The sequence below is a fragment of the Muscardinus avellanarius genome, assembly GCF_963383645.1.
Source record: "Muscardinus avellanarius genome assembly, chromosome: 1".
Taxonomy (NCBI): domain Eukaryota; kingdom Metazoa; phylum Chordata; class Mammalia; order Rodentia; family Gliridae; genus Muscardinus; species Muscardinus avellanarius.
Genome location: NC_137786.1, coordinates 81,462,331 through 81,488,098, shown reverse-complemented (window position 1 = coordinate 81,488,098; position 25,768 = coordinate 81,462,331). Strand labels below are relative to the sequence as shown.

The 25,768-nt window shown below is 36.2% G+C and overlaps 1 protein-coding gene across 1 annotated transcript in view; it reads left to right on the top strand.

Annotated features, from left to right (window-relative positions):
• Positions 1-20,892, top strand: part of SKIC3 (SKI3 subunit of superkiller complex) — a gene marked incomplete at both ends in the record, with an annotated part of 81,716 nt that extends 60,824 nt beyond the window's left edge. The window contains 7 exons of the mRNA XM_080694113.1: positions 450-578; positions 3,585-3,706; positions 4,538-4,696; positions 11,693-11,845; positions 15,422-15,552; positions 17,473-17,596; positions 20,818-20,892. Coding sequence (XP_080550239.1) covers positions 450-578; positions 3,585-3,706; positions 4,538-4,696; positions 11,693-11,845; positions 15,422-15,552; positions 17,473-17,596; positions 20,818-20,892 — 893 coding nt within the window. The remainder of the gene's footprint in view (positions 1-449; positions 579-3,584; positions 3,707-4,537; positions 4,697-11,692; positions 11,846-15,421; positions 15,553-17,472; positions 17,597-20,817) is intronic.
• Between the last annotated feature and the right edge of the window lie 4,876 nt (positions 20,893-25,768).

The window sequence follows — 25,768 nt, the reverse complement described above, 5'->3', positions numbered from 1 at the left end:
CAAGAGGAGCTTAATAGGATTTTTCTTATTCTCTGCATTGGGGGAAAAATGGCAAATTTTGAAGGATAAAAGTAGTAGTGTGTTTTGGGAACTGGGTTTACATTTAAGAAAGTGGAGCTGGGTGTAGTGGCTCATGCTTGTAATCCCAGCATTCGGGAGGCTGAGACAGGAGGATCATGGTTCACTGCCAGCCTCAGCTACCTAGTGAGGCCCTTTGCAACTCAGGGAGACCCTGTTTCAAAATAAAGAATAAAAAATAGGGCTGGTGGTGTAGCTCAGGTGGGTTCCATCCCCGGTACCACAAAAAAAAAAAAAAAAAAAAAAAAAAGGAATTTTTCTGGAGACAGTTTTTATTTAGGGAATTACTCATAAACTCTTATTCTCCTTTTTTGTAGCTTTTCAGCAACATGTTAATATTTACAACCCTCTAACTGTGCTCCTCTATTTAGGTGACCCTGCTGTCTGGGCTGGGCTGATGGCAGCTTGTCATGCTGATGATAAACTGGCTCTAGTGAACAACACTCCACCAAAGAGAATGGATTTATACTTGGCACTGTTGTCTGCTGTTTCTGCTTCAAGTACGTGTAAAAAAAGAATGTTTTTATACATGATTCAATTCAGGTTCCATAAACTTAGGAATACAAATAACTTCAGCATATGTTCCAAAAATGCATTCACAGAAAATTTCATAGTTATATAGCTATACAAAAGATGATGGCGCATACTTTGCATATTATCTGATAGCTGAAATTTGTGTTGTGTAGCCTTTATCTAATTTGAGACTTGACCAGTGTTTTGGGATCTGAAAAGAGTTCCTTTTTAAACCAGGACTGAAATTGTCCTGTGATTCCTCCTAGATCTCTTGGCCAGAGCAGCTATTAATCTGATTAGATTTAATCAACATTATCTTGTATATATGTACATTTCTTTATCAAAAAGTGGTCTATACTAAGCATCATAAATAGATCAACCTACTTTTGTCTTGGGAAATTTTTTTCACTAAACTAGTTTTAGATAATCGATTATTTTTAGTAAAAGTTAAAAATCATTACTGCAGTCTTTTATGGACTACTGGGGGAAAATTTAAAAAGTAGACTCCAGTCAGATGTTGTGGTGTGTGCTTATAATCCCTCTACTTGGGAGGCTGAGGCAGGAAGAACACAGGTTTGAGGACAGTCTCAGCAAGTAGTGAAATTCTCATCAGCCTAGTGAGACCCTGTTTCCAAATAAGAAATAAAATTGAGCTAGGGGTGTAGCTTGAAGGTAGATTGCCTCTGGGTTCAATCCCCAGCACCACCCAAAAAATAGGAAATAAAAATAAAATAAATAAAAAGTAGATCTTTCTTTTTTAAAAATTTTTTATTGGTGCATTGTACATCTTAATGGGGTACAAGATGGTAGAGGCATACATGTACACATCACCCAATTAGCCCATACCCAATTCTCACCCCATTTCCTTCCCCCTCCCTCCCTCCTCCTCATGTTTGGCTTAGTGATTGACTTTGCTATCTTTGTGAATGTACATTAGGGAATTTCCCTCCCTTCCCCCCACACCGCCCCATTCCCCTCAGTTAGGTTGCCTTATTTGCTCATCTATAGTTTTTCCTGCTTTGTCTGGAGTTCCCTCTATGACCCATTTTCTCCCTAGCTTCTGCATATTAGGGAGAGCATCTGATTTCTTATTTTTTTTTGTGACTGACTAATCTCACTTTAGCATACTGTTCTCCAGTTCCATCCATTTCCCTGTAAATGACAAAGTATGCTATGTTAATGCAATGAAATTAAATTAGAAATAAATAGGAAAAAACCTGGGAAATTCTCAGATACTTGCCAACTAAGTAACATGCTTCTAAATAATCAAGATCAAAGAACAAATTACAAAGGAAATTAGAAAATATTTTGAAAGAATAAAAATAAACATGTTTAAATTATGCAATCCTGCTAAAGCACTGCTTAGACAGAAATTTTTAGCACTAAATATCTATATTAGAAAAGAAGAAAGGCTTTCTTTAAGTCAATGACTTTAGCTTCTACCATAAGAATCTAAAAAAGGGAGTGGAAATTAAACACAAAGTAAGCAGAAGAAAGGAAATAGTAAATATAAGTAAAAAAATCTATGAAATCTAACAAATATCAATGAAACAAGAAACTAGATTTTTGAGAACATCAATAAAATTGATAAACTTGTAGCCAGATGGGACAGGAAAAAGAAGACAAAGTGTTTCTCTTTTAGGAATAAAAGAAACTATGTCACTATAGCTATTAAAAAAGTAAGTATTTTAGCCGGGCGTGGTGGCACACGCTTGTAATTACCGCACTTAGGAGGCTGAGTCAGGAAGATCGCACAGGTTCCAAGCCAGCCTCAGCTACTTAGTGAGGCTCTGAGCAACTTAGTGAGACCCTGTTTCCAAATAAAGTATAAAATAGGTCTGGGAGTGTAGCCTGGAGGTAGAATGCCACTGGGTTCCACCCCTAGTACCACCAAAAAAAAAACAAAAACAAAAAAAAAGTGAGTATTTTATGAGCAACTTTACAGCATGAAATTTGAAAACTTAGGAGTAAATAAGCAAATTCCTTAAAAGCTGCAAAGCTTTCTTGAGAAGAAATAAATAGCTGTAATCAATTAAAGACACTAAAAATCTTACAAAGTGAACTCCAGAATCAGATGGCTTCACTGATTAATTCATTTACGTGGAAAATAATACCAGTTCAATATAAATTCTTCCAAATATCAAAGATGACAACTCTTTGTAATATCTTCTGTGAAGCTGGCATTATCCTAATACAAGAACCAGACCAAAGACCATAAGAAAACTACAGGACAACATTACTCGTTACATAGAGAAACTCATAAAAAAACATTAGCAATTCAGATCTAATAACATATAAGAACGATAATAATACATCATCATCAGGTGGGATTTGTTCCAGGAATTTCAAAATGAATGTAATTTGCAATGAAAAATACCAGAGAGTGTGTGTGTGTGTGTGTGTGTGTGTGTGTGTGTGTATAGTGATTTCATTTACATAAAATTTTAGAAAATGAAAAAGGATTTATTGTTATTGTGCCAGAAAACAAATGAGGAGTTGCCTGGGGACAGAGGTAGAGGTGGGCTTGGGTAAGCTGGAGACAGAAGTGCTTACAGAGGGGCAGGAGGAAACTTCTGGTCATGATGAGTATGTTCTTTATCTTGACTGTAGTGATAGTACACTGATGTAGATTGTGTTGTGTCAGAACTTTTCAAATTCTGTAATTTGAATGCATGAGTTTATTTTATTTGTTATATAAAGTAAACCTTTAAGTATTTTCAATTAATTTGTTGTTATTATGGGTACAATGATTTTTTGGTTTAAATCACAAGTATATGAGGCCTCAAGTTATGTAATCATAAATACTTCTACATGAAAGTTTTCAGAAATCTTTCTCATGTCAGGATAGTCTATGGTATTGCACTGATACATAAGCTTTAAAAATTGTTTATGCATGATAATCTAATTGTTGTACTTTTTAGCAACTAGTTATTCTCCTGAGAATACATTATAAATTACAGAAGTAAGTAACATTAACTTGTTTTTGTTTAAAGTTAAGGACAAAGAATTTCTTGAAAATTACAACCAATCTCTTGAAAAGTGGTCTCTGTCTCAAGCTGTCACTGGTCTAATAGACACAGGAAGAATATCTGAAGCTGAATCTCTCTGCACAAAGGTATTATTGTGGAATTACCCATTGAAACTCATGGATTCATATCTTCCTAAAAACTACTTCAAAAATGGAATGTGTGTTACTTAAAGAAAACATGGATTTGGTTGTAATTATGATGATACCAACCAACATTTATTGATGACTTACCACAAGTCAGTCACTGCATTTAGCATTTTGTATTTGAGTTTCACAATAATTTTGGGATGTAGGGATTTATATTATCATAAAACTTAAAAAGGGTATGTAATTTTCACAGATATTCACAGTTGGATATAGGTAGAGCTGTAATTTAAATTTGCCGTTGTCTGATTCCAGGCTTCAAGTTCTTAAAGGTATCTTAAGGGGTGCCATTAAGGAGACAATATTTTTCTTTGATTTTTGGTTACTACTTTCCAATTAATATGTTTTCCAGTATCCCTTTATTTATCCAAAGTTGCAAACCATATAAAATGGCTGGAGGTTGTTGAATAGGGGTACAAAAAAGGATATAGAGCTCTGTGCTTGCATGCTCTGCGTGTCCACTCTTAGCATCTTGCCTAGCACATAGTAGCGATTCAATAAATAGCTACAGAATGAATAAATCCATTTCATTCAGTCAAAAGACATTGAATCTACACAATAATAGCACTACTTATTTTAAAAATGATTTAAATATAGGGCTCTTGATCTTCCTTATAATTTAGTCTTTTGTTTATTTAGCTTTTGCAGTTGTTTATTTTGTAAGAAAGTTTAAATCGAGATTTTTCTCCCCAACTTGGAGTATAGTTTAAATTCCTTCACTTTTATTAGGTAAGAGCCTATTTAATGTATTCCTATTTATGATTTGATTTTTAGAATTTAAAAAGTAACCCTGATCAGCCAGCTGTTATATTGCTTTTGAGACAAGTTCAATGTAAATCACTCTTGGAATCAAAAAAGCCACTTCCAGATGCTGTACTTGAGGAACTGCAAAAAACAGTCAAGTCCAACTCAACCTCTGTACCGGCTTGGCAGGTAAATTCTCTCCTTTCTTACATGATTCTTGAATTAAAATATTCCATAATAGCTGAAGTCAAGGATCTACTCCATCTTTATTTAAGTCTTGCTTTCAAACTTACCATATATCAGCCAAGTTCAAAATTTTAATGGTATTGTATTTAGGGGAATTGAGGAAGTTCTTTTATATTATAATTAATAAATATTATAAATAAAAAGAAATAAGAAGTTCCACTTACTAAATTTCCGCATATGTATATGTCTGTCTAGCCACTACCAAGTACAGAACATTTCCAGCAACCTGCTTCCTTGATGCCTGTCTCAGTTGAGTTTTATCTTATATCCCCCCCCCACAAAAAAACCAAATGATATTCTAACTTCTCTTACTTTTATCTTGTTTTGCCTATTTTTGAACTTAATATAAATGTGATACTCATTTGTATCTGGCTATTTTCATTCAGCATTATATCTTTGAGATTCATTATTTTGTTTCAGGTGGCCATAATTGTTTTCATTTTATTTTATTAATCTACTATAATATGTATATTTTTTACTGTTGCTAGACATTTGGGTTGCTGCTGTATTGGGCTTTTATGAATAATGCCACTCTGGCCATCTGTGGACATTTCTTTTGATGACATACAGGGTATATGCACATTTTGTTTAGTAGATCTTGCCAAACTTTATACCAGTTTATACTCAGACTCACAGTGTGTGAGCATTCCAATTTTTGGTATTGCTAGATGATGATTATTATTATTATTATTATTATTTTTTTTTTTTGTGTGTGTGTGTGTGTGTGTGTGTGTGTGTGTGTGTGTGTGGTACTGGGAGTGGAACCCAGGGGCTTTTCTACCTCTGGGCTATACTCCCAGACATATAGTTTATACTTTATTTGGAAACAGTCTTAATAAGTTGCTGAGAGCCTCACTAAGTAGCTGAGGCTGGCTTCGAACCTGTGCAATCCTCCTGTCTCAGCCTCCCAAGCACTGGGATTACAAACATGCACCACCATGCCTGGGCTGATTGTTGTTTTTCCCCATTTCAGTGGATATATAGGTAATAGTGTACTTTTAACTTGCATTTATGTGATGACTAATGATGTTGAGCAACTTCCATATGCTTATTGTCCTTTAGAATATCTTCTTTTGTGGAGGGGGGGGCACTGGGGATTGAACCCAGGGTTACTTTACCTCTGAGTTACACCCTCAGCCAGTGTTTTTGAAACGAGGTCTCACTAAGTTGCTGAGAGCCTCACTGTGTGGCTGAGGCTGGTCTCAAACCTGTGATTCTCCTATCTCAGCCTCCCAAGTACTGGGATTACAGGTGTGCACCATCACATCCAACAAATACACTCTTTTTGATGTACTTTACACAATTTTTAATAGGCTCATGCTTTCCTTATTCATAAATTAAATGAATTATTTGTAATGAATTGTGGGAATCATATTTCTGGATATAAACACAGTTTTGGATATTTAAACTGCAGATATTGTGTTACATCATTGGCTTGCCTTAGCACTGTCTTTTGTGTGTTTGTGGTACTGCAGATAGAACATTTCTTAATTTTAATGGCCTAACTTTTAAATTGTTAATGTTTAATTTATTTAAGAACTCTTTGTTTACTTCAAGTTCATGAAAATATTATTTTAATGTTTTGTAATAGAAATTTTTATTTGGGGGAGGCTGAGACAGGAGGATCACAGGTTTGCAGCCAGCCTCAGTAGTTTAGTGAGACCTCTACAACTTAGTGAAACCCTGTTTCAAAATAAAGGGGTAAGGGAAAAATGGCAAAATTAGAGGCAAGATGGCAGCATGGTGCCCACCACCACAAGAAAAGTGATTTTTGGAACATCTCAGAAGAGATCAGAAAGTAGACTGCTCCAGCCGCACATGCTCTGGAATTCTTAACAACATACTCTATAAGAAAAATGTTCGGGCGCATTGGAGGGGGCCCAGAATGGCCAGGCGGGGATGCCCAGCACGAGTCCATTGGCGTTCCTGGCCGCCTGCTCTTGGGGCCGTAGTGTGCTGGGAACAGCAGATCCTGCTCTTTGTGGTGAAGCTGTGGACCTCCATTCTTGGTGCGGAGATAAAATCCATTGCTGCTAAGTACTTGGGCTCCTGACTTCTGCAAAAGACACGAACTGTTTCTTTTATTAAAAATATTGAAGAGGAGGAAATATTGAAGATGGAGGTGGTGGTGGCGGCCAATTTGGGAGAGGCAGACAGATCCAATCCAATCTACCTTGAGTTTTTGAAGAAATCTCCCTGAAAGTAGACTGCCCCAGCCCCACATGTTCAGGAATTCTGGACAACATACTATGTAAGAAAAATGTTTGGGGTGTTTCAGAGGGAGTTCTGCATAGCCACGCCCCTGTGTCCTGGGAGACATCGGCGCTCATGGCCACCGCACTCCTCTGTGCAGTGCTGGGGGCCAGGGTGTGCTCGGAGCAGCAGAACCCACTCTTTATGCTAAAGCTGTTGATCTTCGCCTTCGGAGGGGAGACAAAATTCATTGCTACTAGGTATTCAGGCTCCTAGCTTTTGCAAAAGACATGTACTGTTTTCTCTTACTAAAAAAAAAAAAAAAAAAAAAAAATGGAAGAAAAAATGGAAACCTCTGTAGACGAACTGCCCACAGTGATGAAGACTGGAACATGCCACACAGCGAGGCCGGTGCCGGAGCCTGCGAGGCCAGGATAGAAGCCTGCCATGTGGTGAGGCCAATTTCAGGGCCTTCGGGGCCGGGATCAGAGCCTGCCAAGTGGTGAGGTCGGTGACCCAGGGCCTTCGGGGCCAGGATCAGGGCCTGCTGAGTGGCGAGGCCAGTGCCGGGGCCTGTGGGGCCAGGATTGGGGCCTGCCAAGCGGCAAGGCTGGTGCCTGGGCCAGCAGGGCCAGGATTGGGGCCTGCCAAGTGGCGAGGCTGGGACCCGAGGCCTGCTGCACAGCAAATGGCCAGTGGGTCCCTGCAATAGTGCAGTCAGAAAGCACTTGAAGCTGCCACTGCTGTACCCCATCTCTCAGCAGATCTCCAGATCCAAATGACCTCTATTAAAAAATAGAGTGTGAGTGGATCATCTCATCAAAGTTACACATCTTCTGGCAGTCAGGATTTCAGCAAATGGAAAATAGTGTGGAAAATAAAAAAAGGACTTCCAAGGATGAGATAAACTAATTGAAGTAGAAACTCTAATACATTATTGGTGAGATTGCAAATTAATGCAACCACTTTGAAAAACAGCATGGAAGATCCTCAGAAGAATGAAAATAAATTTACCAAATGACCCAGCAATACCACCTATGGGTATCTACCCAAAAAATTGAAAACCAAACTACCAAACCAATGTATGAGTATCTATGTTTATAGATTCACAACTCATCATTCCCAAACTATGGGACCAGCCAAGTTGTCCATTAACAGATGAGTGGATTACAAAACTATGGGATATGTACACAATGGAATTTTACCCTGCCATAAAGGAGAACAGATTTATGGCATCTACAGAGAAATGTCACAAGAAATAAGAAATCAGATGCTTTCCCTAATATACAAAAACTAGGGAGAAAAATGGGTAATAGGAACTCTAGTTGAAGAAGGGGCCCTATAGAGGAGCAATTAAGGTAACCTATCTGAGGGGATGGGAGGGGGGGGAGATGAAAACTCTTTAAAGTACATGATGTACTTAAACAACATATCAAAGTCAATCACTAAATCAAGCATGAGAATGAAGGAGTGGGAGGGAATGGATGGGGATTGGATAAAGGCTAATTGGGTGATGTGTGCATGTATATTTCCACAAGAAAAGAATGATCTTTGCCAGGCATGGTGGCGCACACTTGTAATCCCTGTGCTTGGGAGGTGGAGACAGGAAGATTGCGGCTGGTTTGAAGCCAGCCACTCTGGCTTAAGAGACCCTGTTTCCAAATAAAAATATAAAAAATAGGTCTGGGAGTGTAGCCCAGAGGTAGAAGGGCTTCCAGGAACCCCAGTACCACCAAAAAAAAAAAAAAAAAAAAAAAGAATGATCTTTGTATATTAGTTTTTAACATTTAGAAATGCATTTAATTTTTATGTATTGGTTCTTCAACAACCTTGCTAAATTCACTTATTCTTTGGAATGGTTTGAGATTTTGCACATAGGAAATTAGGCCCTTTTAAATAATGAAGTGTTACTTTTTCTTCTCAGTATTTACATATTAAATTTTTTCTTACCTTATTGTACTGTCTAGAACCTCTAATACAATATTTTTTTGTGTGTGTGGGTCTGGGGATGGAACTCAGGAGAATTCCACCTCTGAGCTATACCCCCTGACCTATTTTTTATTCTTTATTTTGAAACAGGGTCTCACTAAGTTGCGGAGAACCTCTCTAAGTAGCTGAGGCTGTCTGTGAACCCCTATCCTCCCTTCTCAGCCTCCTGAATGCTGGGATTACAAGTGTGCACCACCACGCCCGGCTGTAATACAATATAAATTAAAATTGGTAATAAGTAAACATTTTTGTCATATTCTTAGAGTAGAAATAATTTACCATTTCATTTAAGTATGTTGTTCACTATAGGTTTTATGATATTTTACCAGATTAATAAAATTCTCAGCTGGGCGTGGTGGCCCATGCTTGTGATCCCCATGCTTGGGAGGCGGAGACAGGAAGATCATGCTGGTTCGAAGCTAGCCTCCTCGCTGGCTTAAGAGACCCTGTTTCCAAATGAAAATATAAAATAGGTCTGGGAGTATAACCCGGAGGTAGAAGGGTTTCCAGGAACCCCAGTACCACCAAAAAAAATAAAAAATAAAAAAAATTCTCTTTTCTGGATTTATTAAGATTGCTTTTTTATATAGATGGATATTGAATTTTTTCAAAAAATTTGAAAATATATATTAGAATGGTCTTTTTATTCTAGTAATGTAGTAGATTACATTGATTTTCAAATGTTAAGCTTGCATTCTTGGAATAAACCCTACTTGTTCATAATGTATTTTGCTTTTTATGTATTGATGGCAACTTTTTTTTTTTTGGTGGTACTGGGGTTCCTGGAAACCCTTCTACCTCCGGACTACACTCCCAGACCTATTTTTCAAATTTTTATTTGGAAACAAGGTCTCTTAAGCCAGCGAGGCTGGTTTAGAACCTGCGCGATCCTCCTGTCTCCGCCTCCCAAGCACGGGGATTACAAGTGTTCACCGTCATGCCCGGCTGATGGCAACTTTTTGTTAATGTATTGTTTAGAATTTTTATGCCTATATTCATGAGAGAAATTGAGCTGTAGTTTATATTTTCATAAGGTAATTGTTATGTATTGTTTTCTGTGTGCATATTTTCTTTTTTATTGTTGTTTTCTGAGTTTGTATAAGAGTTGCATTACTATTTGGAAGGATTCACTATTGAAGCAATTTAGGCCAGGAATTTTGTTTATGGGAGAATTTTAAACTAAACTGTCTTAATATTTTTAGGCCTAATAAGATTTCATGTTTCTTTATGATTGGTGAGTTGCAAAGTATTTTTCCAGTACATATCAATTTCAAATTTATTGGCATAAAATTGCTCATGATATACTCTATCACTGAACTACAGTATCAGTCAGCCTTTTTTATTTCATTTTGAGATAGGCTGTCTTTAAGATGCTGAGGTTGCCCTTGAGGCACAATCCTGCCCTAGCCTCCTGAGTAGCTGGGATTATAGGCATGTTTCATTGAACCTCATATTTTATTTACATGTGATTAATTTCTTTGTTATTCTTAATATATGCACCCTGCAAGATTTTATCTAGTGCTCTCATTGTTCATTGAAACGATTTACTAATTTCCACTGGCATTTTTTTCTACTAATTTTCATATATGGAGGACTTTTTAGATGTTTTCATGTTATCAGTTTCAGGTTTGGTTACACCTAATCAGAACACACTTCAAATGATTTCAGTCCTTTTTAATTTGTTGTGATTTGTTTTTGATCCAACAATTGGTCAACTTTGGTAAATGTTGCATGTGTACTTGCATAGAATATATATTCTGTAGTCATTGAATATAGTTTCCTAAATACATCATTTTAATCAAACTTTAAATCTGTATTTTTATTGAATATGTATTTTATTTCTGTTTCTTTTATCATTGCTGAGATAAATGTGTTAAAAGCTCCCAGCTGTGATTCTGGAATTTTTTGTAGTACTGGGGATGGAACCCAGGGGCATTCTACCTCTGAGCTACACCCCTATTTTTTTTTTTTTTTTTTTTTTTTTGTGTGTGTGTGTGTGTGTGTGTGTGTGTTACTGGGGATGGAACCCTTCTACCTCCGGGCTACACTCCCAGACCTATTTTATATTTTATTTGGAAACAGGGTCTCTTAAGCTAGCACGGCTGGCTTCAAACTTGTGCTATCCTCCTGTCTCCACCTCCCTAGCGCGGGAATTACAAGCACGCACCACCACGCCCGGCTTTATTCTTTATTTTTAAACAGGATCTCTGAGTTGCAAAAGCCTCATTAGGTAGATGAGGCTGTCCATGAACTGCAATCCTCCTGTCTCAGCCTCTCAAATGCTGGGATTACAAGCATGTGCTACCACACCCAGCTTGTTCTTTCTTTTATTTGTGTCAACTTCTGTTTTTGAATTCTGTGTTATTAGGATATACAAATAAAGAAGTATGTATGTTAAATTATGAAATATTCTATCTTATCTCTTACTATTTCTTAGAGTTTACTTTGTTGAATATTAACACACCAGCATAAACTTTCTTTTGGTTAATATTTACCTGATTTTTCAGTTTTAACATTGCATTTTAGTTTTATTTCTAACTTGCCATGGTGGGAGACTTTTAGACTTCAGACTAGATACAGCTAGTAAGCTATTGCTGATAGAATGGGCACTATGACTACCCCTTACTTGGCCTGAAATTGTTGCATTTTGAGCATGGAATTTACTGATAAAGCTTTTACTGGATTTTCTGGGAGTGGGTAGCCAACCTGTTTACTAAACTTGAGTGCTCTGCATCTTTCTCTCTTTCTGTTCTTTAGTGGCTGGCACAGGTGTATCAGTCTCAAGGAATGATGGGTGCTGCAGAGATGTGTTACAGAAAGAGTCTACAAGTGGCATCCCAACAGGGCAGTTGGAGTGGGAAGCTCTCAAGTCTGTTGAAACTAGCACTGCTTGCTCTAGAAATCTGTATGGTAAGTTTATGTTATAATTATGAAAAATTGATTGTTTTATTTTTCTTGAATGTGAAAGCCTTTCACTAGTGTCATTTCATGGAGTTTCTGAGGTTTCATTGCGTTCTATTTTGGCCTCTTGGTAGACTTTGAGGCTTTTGGGAGACCTATGAGTAATGTAAGTTGATAAAGCACACCAGAACATCATCATTGATTGGAAAAAAGCTAAGATTATGATTTTAAATATTGAATTATAGCAGAATATACATTCTTGTTTCTTGATGATTTAAATTAAAATTAAACTCAGCTGCTCATCTGTGGGACAAAAATGCCAATATTTAACATTATAGTTGGTTATCTATTATGATATATTTTTTGATTTCTAGTAACTTATGACTTGGCATTCTCTTTCTTGATATTAATTTATATATATTAATCTGAAAGTCTTATGTGCTAGTTGGGAAAATTCTACAGGGCCAGTGTTTGAGTATGGGTAAAGGCAGGCTGCAAAACAGTGTGTGATATCCTATTTGAGTGTATATGAGGTATTATATTTAAGGATATATATCTAGATATGCCAGTGTGTTTCTGTGTATATACGCTTAGTGCATAGAAAGACATAATTATATAGAAAAGAGCATATGAAATGTGATGGCAATTACGTTTGATAGTAATACTGAGGCTTTTATGGCATGGTAAAGGAGAATTTTTATTTCATATCTTTTGATAGTAATTGAATTTTTATCATATGCAATTACTTTTATAATTAAAAGATAAACTGTCATTCTTTCTATTTTATGAAGTCTGAAGAGATTGTGCTCGACAGGCCCTGAATATGGTTTACTTGCTTTAACTAGGTATTTTGACAAGGAAACATAAGAATTAAGACTCTTTTTTTAGCATTGGTGCTGTTATATAGAATGTTCCAAGAGCTCCTTAGGTTAGGCACCATCTGTTGGCATCCTTACTTGCTTTACTGCTGCGTGTACACAGGATAGCCTCAATATACACATTCTGAATGAATGATCAAATAATAATGTGAGCTAATCTGAGCTGATTTGGATGCAAAGAAACAGTGGTAATAATAATTGCAGGTTACCGAATGTTTTCTTTTTTTGTTTCATATTTATATTTAACAAAGGTCTTTACTACCTTGGAAAACTATGAGCTCTAGAAGTCATATCTGTAACATGTTCTTGAGTGTGTGAACAAGAGAGACAGACACAATTTTAGCCTAACTTAATATTTGTAACTTAGAAATATTATTTGCAGGTGTGGCATGGTGGCTCACCCTTGTAATCCCAGCACTTGAGGCTGAGATAGGAGGATCACGTTTCACAGACAGCCTCAGCTACTTAGTAAGGCCCTTTCCAACTCAATGAGACCCTGTTTCAAAATAAAGAATAAAAACTAGGACTGGGGTATAGCTCGGAGGTAGAATGCCCCTGGGTTCCATCCCTAGTACTGCAAAAATAAATAAATAAATAAATAAAAGAAATATTATTTGCATATTTTAAAGGTAGGAAATTATGTCTGATCATGAATAAAACAAAATAATAATAGTTATAACAGCAATTCATATAGTAGTCTGTGCTAGTCACTATTATAAGTGCTCCACACGTGGTTTAATGCTCTGTAATCCCCATCTTGAAATTTGTGTGTGTGTGGTGCTAGGAATTGAACCCAGAGGCACTTATTTTACCTGAACCCCTTATTTTACTTTTTGAAATGGCCTTGCTAAGTTGCTGATAGCCTCACTAAGTTGTAGAGGCTGATCTCAAACCTGCAATCCTCTTGTCTCAGCCTCTCAAGTATGGGATCACATTCATGGTTCACTATGCTCGGCTCTTGTAATTCTTATTAATGTTTAACAAAAGGCCCTGTGCTTTTACTTAGCACTGGACTCTGCAGGTAGTATAGCTGGATCTGCAGATGAGTAGTTACCCATGAAGCTGGGAGTCTCTAATGAAGCCATCATGATTAAAAGAGCCTAGAAAACTTAACCATCTATTGTGCTACCAGTCAAGTAGACACTTCTGAAGTTTCCAGAGATTTGAAACCAAAATTAGTAAGAAAAGCTGGAAGTGTTGGGAAGGAACAAGCCGTTTACTGCTGTCTGGAGCCACACCTGAGCCCGAGAGGGAGGGGATTAGGGAAAGGGTACACATACTACCTTTGCATGAAGATCCGAATGTTGAAAAGTAGAAGACAAGCTGGGCATGGTGGCGCACACTAGTAATCACAGTACATGAGAGGTTGAAACAGGAGGCTTCCAGGAACCCCAGTACCACCCCAAAAAAAAAATAAATAAATAAATAAATTCCTTGTTTCTTCTCCCTGATTACACAAATTTCTATTGCCAACACTGCAGTCAGAGAATATTGCTCTAACATTTTTTTTTTTTGCAATTTAGTGTTTGAAATGAACTGTGTGTTGACTTATTATATTGATTTTTACATTACAATGTAAAATCGACTATATGTTGACTCATACTGACTTTATTCAAATGCATATAATGGATGCTTGTAATTAAATCTTGTTTATAATTTGAAGGGGTTTTTTTGTGTGTGGGGGGGTACTGGGGATTGAACCCAGGGACATTCTACCACGAGCTACATCCCCAGCCATATTGTTTTTATTTTTTTATTTTGAAACAGGCCTCACTAAGTTGCAGAGGGCTTCACTAATTACCCGAGTCTAGCCACAAACCTGTGATCATCCTTTCTCAGCCTCCCAAGTACCGGGATTACAAGCGTGCGCCACCACACCTGGCTAGTTTGAAGTTTTTAATGAAAAAAATTTAGTACATTTTTTCTTATATAACTCAGAATTTATTTTTAGTTACTGGTGTTTTTTTTTAGGTGATACTTAAGCATGTTTTTTTTGAGTAAGTATGTACTATAAATCTAGTTTGTAACCTAAGTAATATACATAATCATTTCTCCCATGAGTGAAAATGTTTAAGTTTTTAGTATTGATAACTTTAAACTTTTATTTATTTTTTCTCTCTCATCTGCTTTATACTGTCTATGTTGTGATTTTATTAAAATGTTTTATTTCATGCTTTCGTCCACATTTGAATAATGGAAGCCAGGTGTGGTGGTGCACACTTGTAATTCAGGAGGCTGAGACAGGAAGATGGTGGTTTGTGCCTAGCCTCAACTACCTAGTGAAGTCCTTTGCAACTCAGTGGGACCCTGTTTCAAGATAAAGAATAAAAAACAGGGCTGGGGGTTTAGCTCGGAGTTAGAATGCCCGGAGTTCCATCCTCAGTACCAAAAAGAAAAAAAAAGAGAAGAACTTTTTATTTATCACTACTTGTTAGAGTCATGTTAAATTGAGTTTTTTGGTAGACCAAAGGCTTACTAACTGATAGCTTCTACTCACCTATATGGTATAATGCTGCATTTTTTTTTAACAGAAATTTTAGTCTTTTAAAAATGATACCTTCTTTTTGAGAACTTTCTCTTTTTCAAGCTCTCCTGTTTTGTACCTCCTTAAGGGCAGAGATGAGATTTCAAATAATTTTTAGCAGTTGTGTTGAATTGCATACTTTAAATGTGTCAAGAACTTTGAATTATGTTTCTATTTTTGCAGGCTAATATTCCCAATGATCACTGGCCATCCTTGGTTCAAGAGGCTACCACTGAGGCCTTGAAACTTTGTTTTTGTCCACTGGCTGTTTTCTTACAAGCTTTGTTACAATTCAACCGCAAAATGGGGGCAAGGTATGAAGAATCTCTGTTTTTTCTCTCTTGGAAAAGTTTTTTTTCACTTTTGAACCTTCTTAAGAAACAATCAAGGAAAGATATATAATTAGTTTAACAAACTAGCTTACCAAACTTTGAGGTTACTTTATATTTTTTATCTATTCTATAATGGCTCATTCTAATGCTCTACTAAGGAAAATAAAAGTATTTGTTTAAAAATTAATTTGGTACACACATGCAAATATGAGAAATCTGTCCTGACAGCATTTAAAATATAGAAGTCCTTGGAGTTTCTCCCCAAACTGATGTAGGGTAACCCAACCATCTGATGTGGATTCTAGATATAAAACCAGAAAGAAGCAAATTCAAGCCTACCTTAATAGAAGTACTTCCTCTTTTTTTTGGTCTTGGGGTTGAACCTATGGACATTCTACCTCCAAGCTACACCCCCAGCCCTATTTTTTTTTTTTTTTTAAACAAGGTCTCACTAGATTGATGAGAGTATCATTACTTGCTGATACTGTCCTCAAACCTGCTTATCTCTTGTCTCAGCCTCCCAAGTACTGGGATTACAGACAGGCATGTACCACCACCATGGGCCTGGCTAGAAATTCTTGCTAATTCAATAAAGTGCAATGAACTGTGATTAAGAAGTAATAAATATTTAAAAGACAGATATATTATTTGCAAATAATATGATTTTATATCTGGAAAATCCAAAGGTTGTACAGATTAAAATATGAAAAGTTTACCAATATTTTTATTGGAGGTTAGGGTTGGGGTCAAAATACCTGGAGGCCATATTGATGAAAAAACAGTCAAGTATTTTAAAATTCTTAAAATAATATCTAGGTATAATAAAAGGGAACTGTAAATAGAACAGTGATTTAAGAACAAACATCAAAATGGTAAGTATTGTAAAAATAAAACTTAATACATATAAATATGTGCAAAAATCACATTAAAAATAGAGATGAAGGAAGAAGGAAGATCCTATGGCTAGTCAGCAATTTCAGCACTATTCATTGATATTCATTTCTTTTGAGCCATTTTTGTGTGTGACTTGTTTCACCAGAAAATGTTCTAGTCTTTGAATTTTCTAGTGAACTCATCTTGCTGATACACATTATGGGTGATTTACAGAACCAGCCCCCTTGCTTCTGTAATCTTGTTAACAATTCCCATAATTATAATGCTTCCAAAAATACAACTCAGTACAGTCTAAGAAAAAACAGTGTGTTTACTACAGTATTATTTGTGCCAAAGCTTCTTCAAGATAAGTTCTTTTAGTTCCTGTTTCAAACCTGCTGCTACTTTTAATATTCTTTTATTTAGCAGGCCTGAAGCTAGTAGTTATTCATTTTCTTTCTACTATTACAAAAGTTTTCAGAGTCATAAATATTAGTAAGTTAGGAAAGGAAAAAATGAAAATGTAACTTTAAATCAGCTTGTTACTATGAACTAATATATTGTACACATCCTTGAAATATGTTAACATCTACACTAGAGGCTGTGTATATGATTTCTTGTTCCATTATATATATTGTTGCATTATTGATTTATTTACTTTATGCCTACTTTCAAAAAAATTATAGAGGTAGGATACCCAAAGGAACTTATAAAATAGCGATCTTCCTTTCTAACTTGGAATGAGTCTTGAGCTTATCTGCAGTAGAAATAAGAGTGACCTACCTAATGAGGTTATGAATACTAAGTATTGCCACATGTGAAAAACACTAGCATAGGACCCAGTACATTATAAACACTTAATAAATATTAATCATTATTGGTACCTTTATTATCATCTAAATATCAAAGAAGTAATGTATAATGTCTTCAAAAGAATAAGAAAGATAATGATATATATGAGACTGGCATATAAAATATTTCACGTTAATTTACATGCTTTAGACTTAGTGGAAATATATTTTTCCCCAGAGAGACACGGCGACTTTTGGAGAGAGTGGTGAATCAGCCTGGGTATCCCAAATCTATTGTGTCAGCTGCACGTTGGTACCTACTGAGACACCTGTATGCCAAAAATGACTATGAGCTTATTGAAGTAAGGCATTGTTTTTTGTTTTTTGTTTTTGGGTTTTTTTTGTGTGTGTGTGTATGAGAGATACTGGGATTGAACCCAGACGTTTTGGTTTTGTACTTTCTGTCATCTGGCATCACTACCCTCACGTGGCCCTCTCCTCAATGTGTTCTTATAAGCTTTCTTAAGTGAATCTTGGGGAGCTTGTGTAATTAGCACTATTTTTTCTGTGAAAAAAGAACAACACAAGTTGAAGTCATTCATTATATGTACTTAGGTTGTAGAACGTTGAGAGGCGCTGGTCTAAAGGCTGTATCTAGTGAAGCTTGTAGCAGTGCAAATGTGTGCCCACTTAAACTCAAACTGAGGCAGTACCAGGAATAAACATTCTCCTTTCTTAGCCAGAAAGGAATGACTTACGTACACTCCCTTTGTTTACTTTTATTATATCTTTAGGAATGAACAGATAAGATGTTTTAGCAAAAGAGAAGTCTAAATAAAAATGCCAAAGCACTAAGTCAAAGGGAAAACGATTCATGAGTTGGTAGTTCTCTTTCCCTGAACTAGTGGTATGATACATCCTTTATGATCCATTTAATCCGGAGCTCTCGAGCCAGGCGTGGTGGCGCACGCTTGTAATCCCAGCATTCAAGAGGCTGAGACAAGATGATCACGGTTCGTGGACAGCCTCACAGCTACTTAGTGAGCCCCTCTGCAACTTAGTGAGACCCTGTTTCAAAATAAGGAATACAAAATAGGGCAGGGGGTATAGCTCGGAGGTAGAATGCCCCTGGGTTCCATCTCCAGACCCGCAAAAAACAAAACAAAACAAAAAATCCAGAGTTCTCAACCTCAGCATTATTGAGATTTTGAACTGGATAATTCTTTGTTGGACAATCAAGATTTTAGACTGGACAGTTCCTTCCTGGCGTGAGTGCTGTTTTGTGCAGTGCTGGATGTTTAGCAGCACTCTGGCTGCTAACTACTAGACAGTAGTAATGCTGTCCTTCCCAATACCCTTTTTGGAGACATTGTCAGCCCATCCCTGGGGTATAATCTGAGAACCATTGGTTTATAGATAACACATGCTCCTAATGTGCTTTGTAGAATATGAAAAAGATAAAGATGCTAGATGTTAATTGTATTTTTAGAAGCTCTTGAAATGGAAACAAATAGGTAGAAAAGATGGGGTTAGAAGTCATAGAATCTACTGGGATGATAGTGACACACATGCACCCAGCACTTGGTAGGCTTTGCCCTGGCTCCTCCCCACTCCTCCCCCTCGCCATACAGGATATTGAGATTGGCGTTTGTATTCTCACCTATGTACGCAACGTCCCGCTTTTCCCCTGGACCACTCCCTGGCTCCACTGAAGTTTCTCCTCCATTATCTGAAGTCTCTCTGGTATCCAAATTACTCCCTAGCTTTTACATTATGCTGGGAGACTATAATGCACCAATAAAAATATACAAAACAAAAGAACAACAAAATTATGTCATTTGCAGGAAAGGGATGGATCTAGGGAATTAAGCTAGTGAAATTCGCCAGTCACAGAAAGTGAAGCGTTCTTTGTTTTCTCTCATATGTAGAGGCTGGAGAGAAATTGGAATAGGAGAGGGATTCCATATAAAGCAGAAACCTCAGTGGAGTGATGGAGGGGTTCAGGGGAGTATGGTGGGGCCTAGAAGAGAATTGATAAAGGAAATACTTATTTTGATTCTATGTATATATACAAAATTATCAAGGGCATTCTTAATATAATTTAGGGGGAAGGAATGGGAGAGAGATGAGAACAGGGGTGGGGATGAAAGCTCATCAAGTGCTGTGTGTATGTATGTCTATTACTCTTACCTTCATTATGATGTATGATTGCAATACACCAATAAAAGTACATGAACATTTTAAATAAAAATAAAGTAAGAGCCGGGCGTGGTGGCACACACTTGTAATCCCAGCATTCAGGAGGCTGAGACCGGAGGATCGCGGTTTGCTGGCCTCAGCTACTTAGTGAGGCCCTCTGCAACTCAGTGAGACCCGGTTTCAAAATAAAGGATAAAAAATAGGGCAGGGGCTGTAGCTCGGAGGTCGAATGCCCCTGGGTTTTATCCCCAGACCCACAAAAAAAAAAAAAGTAAAACAATGTCAAAAATAACCTACTGGGATGTTCATAGTATCTTAAAAAATATTTGTTTTACCTCTTCTTTTTAATAAAATGCATGTGATAATTTTTATTCCTGATAGAATGGCTCTGGTTTCTTAGTATGTAAAATCTATATATCTAAAATTGTTTTGAAAGAGGAAGAGTATATAACAATGTACAGGTTTAAGATTCTTATAACTAACAATTTAGAAACACAGTGTAAATTAGCAAAAAGCTTTTTCAGTTCCAACAGCATTTGAAATACTATTTGCCTTTTGGTAAAACATTCTATTAGAGAAATAATAAAAAAAGTAATGCTTGGAGAAAGGTTTTAGAGTAAATATATTGTAAACCAAAAGGTAGAGTATGTATAAATGTTTACCACGGATCCGTTGTATCTCTAAACATCCTGTGAACAGGGGACCTAACTACTCTTTGTTCCAGAATATATTTTCAGGAATGTTTATGTAGTAAACAGCCTTAAGAGATAGAAGTGGTATCTCCTTCCAGGGCAAAGCATAGGAATTTAATTATATTAGACCATCTGTTATAAAAAATTTGAGTCTCCTAGGGCCAGGATCCCTCTCTTTTAATGCAACCCATTGTGTAGGTTGTAGACTACAGTCATTCAGTCATGCTGCCTTGTGAGCTCAGAGGGCAAAGGGAATGGATGCCAGTAAGTTTATGCTTATGCCACTTGCCAGACTGTAGTCACTAAGGCTTTATCTCTGAACTAGGACCCCTGAGTTTTCTGGCAAGGTTAAGAAACTGTGGCTGGGTGTGTTAACTTCTCAGGTCCTTCACAGAAGTTCACAGTGAACAACCAAAAATATTGTAGTAATTGAATGATCATCTTCTACTTTGTTGAATTTGTGAAAATTATGGAAAGATTCTTGTTAAAGCCTAAAACCTATGCCTAGATCCCAAGCTATGGTTGTAATAAAGGGAGCGTTGTCATTTGGACAGTTTTATACATAAAGTAGTCATTTTGGGAACTAAATGTAGATGCTGTTAATATTAGATTCCATCAAATCCCACTATTAATCATAACACTTCAGTAACAAAAATCTGAGTACAAGCATTTCTGTTTGTGATTTCCCACAGGTGTTGGTAAAAAATGCTGAAACTCACGGAGATACAAGAGCATTGGAACTGAATCAGAAATTGTCCTCACAATAACAATGGATTGTCTTGTAGTAAGGAAGCAAAGAAAAAGCTGTAAGAAGGAAGCAGTGAATCAAGATTTACTCCCAAAGCCACATATTTTAAAACTATTGTTATAATCATAAATTATTTTTATTTTTTAATCTAAAGCTGAAGTTCTTAATTTAAGGGTATAATTCTTCATTAACTCTTAATCTGATTTTAACCTGAAAAACATCTTGATTTGGGAAGTCCATATTGAAGAGGAAACAATGATGCCCTTGGCTGCTCAGCAAATATTTGTAAGCCATTCTTTTTTGCATCTTGCATTAGACATAGTAGGATATCTTTTTTTGGAAGTGGGGGTTAATTCCTTACAAGAAAGCTGTTATAACCATTTTCTAAATGATATACAAAAACAGATTTTCATTTGTTAAAAAATAAATTCACAGATATAATTTCTTCTGTGAATTCTGGAGTTCCACAGACTCAAATCATCATGAAATCCAGATAAATTTTATAAACTATTTTGCTAGTGTTTCATCCCACATTCTGTTAAAGAAGTTAACATAAATATTTGTGAGTCTTTGACTGCTGATGGCTATGTTTGTAGAATTCAAAATACTTAGCTATGTGGCTGTAGTTAAAAGCATTAATGGAAAATGTTGAAAAATGCTGATAATATTTAATCTATCATGCAATTCCTTCAGTTATGGTGAAAAGATTTAACTTTCTGAAAATAAAAACCAGTGTCTTTTTTATAGTATCATTATGAGGCATAATTTCTACATTTTTAATTTGAAAACTTGAAAGCACAATTATGTATTTTTTTGAAATCCCTTTACATATTTAAAGAAATGGTATCACTTACTTTAGGTTTTTGGTTTTAAAAATATTTCCAGACATTTCCATATATTATTTGTTGTACAAAGATACACGGTTATGTATTTTGTATTTTTTTCTAAACTAGCAGTTTCACAGTCCTACTTCATGAGATAATTGATAATATTCTATAAGTTGTACTAAAGAAGCTAATCAATTAACCTGAAATATAATCTGGTATTTCCCAAATTTGGCTGAACATCATAATATTTTAGGCCTGTGCAGTAAGAACCTTTAAGGACCAGAGGACTTAGGACTCTGCATTTTGAAGGCGTGCCTAAGAAATTATAATGTTTGTTCAGATTTGTGAACCATTGGGTTAATCCAATGATGGTTTTTTCCTTTATTTCTTATAAGAAATTTACACACCTGTCATTTTCTGCTCATTTCTTCCTTTTTTCTCATAATTGTCAGACTGATTCAGTTCTTTTGACCTGGCCCAGAGAGAGCTGGAGACCTACTACAGAAGGCTACCTGTGCAACCCTGTGTCCCCGCCCTCCCTCTCTTCAGGAAAACACTTCAGCTTTCCATGGTCATGAGCTGGTTCTGCCTGCTGCTCTGCTCTCCATTCTTATTCTCCCACTGCTTTCTGAGGTGACACCTGCTCCACACCCACTTTCCCCTAGACTGTGGTCCTGGCCAGCCTTTGCTCCAGCCTATAACCAAAGGGTCATTTTTGACTCCTGTGCCAGATTCTGGCTTCAAGGGTCCTCAGACCCAGGTTTACTAGAAAGGAGGGTTGGAAAAACACTTTACTTAACACCATCTCAGGTCATTCTTTTTTGAGTTTATGTGCACACCCATTTTTTTAACTTTTGTTTCTTGCATTCTCTTCAAATTGTTGTCCAGTTCCTAAAGCCTCAGATCACTCCTAATCATGTGTCTTGTGCCAAGCTTAGGCTAAATGTTCTTAACATTACCAATTATTACTAGTTCATAAAAGAAAGTAGTGCTAAATAGATGGATGGTTTTAAAATGAATCACTGTTATCAAATTAAAAAATATTTAAAAACAGAATTTATTTTGGGAGTTAGTTTATACTAAAGTTTAATTACAGGAATATATACTTAAGTATAATTAAAGGAATTAGTTTAAAAGTTATTTTCTGAAGTACAAATATTTAACATTTGTATTAGTGTTTTATTATTTGTTATATTTTACTTGAGCATTATAGTGTATTTTATGTTACTTTTTATCCTCCTTGTAGTTATCATTGATTAATTAGATGTTTATAGCCATATTTGGCATCTGATGATAATTTCCAGTGGGGAAAAACATTTTAGTATATAGGTAAACTTTTGGAACATTGTTTGGGATTATTTGTCATATATCTTGAAGGGTCCCTTCTATTAATTTCTGACCTGGAAAGAACCCTTAATTTAAAATTCTGTATTCTCTTTTTTTGTTTGTTTGTTTCTTTTGCTTTACAAAATAAGCTACTGACAAATTTTTATTTTGGGAATCTACACAAACTAGGACTAGATAGAAATACTCAAGTCACATTAAGAATTAAAATATGAGTTTATTTGTAATAGTATGAAACACTGAATAAATATTTACTGATAATATGTAAATGGGAAAGGGTACATATTTGGCTGCTCCAAAGAACATTTGGTATCTACTTTAGGGGAAATGAAGCATATTTCAAAGTATGAATAAATTTAATTAGCAAGTTCTTTTAGATTTTTGCACATTAAAAAAAGTAGAGATTTTTTTTAGCAGAGTTGACCCTTGCCTCTCTACAGCTCCTCCTCCTCCTCCTCCTTCAACTGCTAACAAATAGAACACTTCTCGGCTTCTTCCATACTGCTGTTGTAAAATACAGCACTAAGCTGCAGGTTATAAATGACCCCTAATTTGCAGGGGAGGATTTTTTTATGGTTTTGTTTTGCATTTATATACTTACATAATACAGATACAATACAGATACAATAATGTTCACATATATTTAATGACTTTTCAAATAAGTGAAATAAAAATTTTCTTTATTTAAATTGAGTGTCCCATTTTTGGCTTAGAAAATAAAATCACTTAAGATGTATATCAAAACCACTCACAAGGTCTAGCTGTCACTGTGCTATATAATAATAGGATTTCTCTTTCTTTGGTGATTAGGAACTTTTTAAATTATAGTATTTTAAGTTCTAATATATCTAAACAGCCCATAAAGCTATACGTGTGTGTGGGTGTAGAACTGTAAGATAATTGATTTTTTTGTTGTTGTTGTAAGCTATTTGGCAATCGATATGGCAGTGATGGAAAATTAGTACACCACTCGTGTATACTGTTAAAATAAATACATGTTCTCTAGGATTTAAATTTTATAAAATCACTGAGATGGGGAACATATAAATTTTTGCCAAAAGAGAAGTGATAAGATAAAGATGAATTATTAAAAATGTTTACTCATTGTGAAAAGATAAGTCAAAAGTACTTCATTCTTAGGAATGTGGCTATTGATTTCTGGGGTTTCTTTTTTATTTTATTGGTACATTGTAATTAAACACCATACTGAGGTATAGAGTGATGGAATATACATGCACACAGCACTTGGTGTATTTCCCTCTGGATCCCACCCTATTCCCTCCCCTGTACATGTAGTTGAGGTTGGTATTGATAATTTCATACATATATATATATATATGCATATATATGAAATCTATTTATTTATTTATTTATTTATTTATTTATTTATTTATTTATTTATTTATTTATGGTACTGGGGTTCCTGGAAGCCTTTCTACCTCCGGGCTACACTCCCAGACCTATTTTATACTTTTCTTATTTTTGGAAACAGGGTCTCTTAAGCCAGCACAGCTGGCTTCAAACCTGCGCGATCCTCCTGTCTTCGCCTCCCAAGCGCGGGGATTACAAGCGTGTGCCACCACACCCAGCTATTTAATTTATTTAAACTGTTACCTTAATTACATCTCTGTCCTCCCTCTTCCTACACCTAAACCCCTCCATCATTCCATTGGAGCTTCTACTCCTTTATCTGAGGTTTTTTTTTTTTTTGTTACCCAATTTCTCTCTGACTTCCACAAGTAAGGGAAAACATACAGTTGTTCATTTTCTGAGACTGGATAATGTCAACATAATATTCTTAAGTTCCATCCATTTTCCTGAAAATGACTTATTTTGTTTTTATTTTTATTTATTTTTTTTTTTTGGTGGTACTGGGGTTCCTGGAAGCCCTTGAACCTCCGGGCTACACTCCCAGACCTATTTTATATTTTTATTTGGAAACAGGGTCTCCTAAACCAGCGCGGCTGGCTTCGAACCTACGCGATCCTCCTGTCTCTGCCTCCCAAGTGTGGGGATTACAAGTGTGCGCCACCACGCCTGGCTTATTTTGTTTTTTATGACTGAGTAAAATTACATTGTGTGTATATACTACAGTTTTATGGTCCATTCGTCTGTTGATGGGCACCTAGCCTTGTTCCATGATTTGATTATTGTGTATTGTGCTGCTCTAAGCATGGGTATGCATGGATCACTGTAATAATCTGGCTTCAATTCTTTTGGAAAGGTTCCCTGGAGTGGTATAGCTGGGTCAAATGGCGACTCCATTCTCAGTCTTCTGAGAAACTTTCACACTGATCTCCATAGCAACTATACTAGTTTGCACTCCCACCAACAACGTGTAAGGGTTCCTATTTCCCCATATCCTCGCCAGCATTTGTAAATGCAAATCAAACCTATGCTGAGATTCCATCTAACTCCAGTTAGAATGGCAATCAAGAATGCAAATAATAATGTGACTAGATAAGTCCTATCTCTTTGCCATTAGTTTTTATGTGAACTTGTAAAACCAAGGCCTTGAACTAGATTTCTTTCTTTTTTTTTTTTACCATTCTACTTCCAAGCTACACGGCTCCAAGTCCCCAGAAGCATCTTGCTTAATTGACAAGACAAATTGCCTGCATGGGAGAAATTTACTGCACATACATTATATATGTAGTCCAGATAATTGAGCTTGCTGAGCCATGCCAGCAGCCACATGTGAGGATAGAGCATTCATAGTGGCTG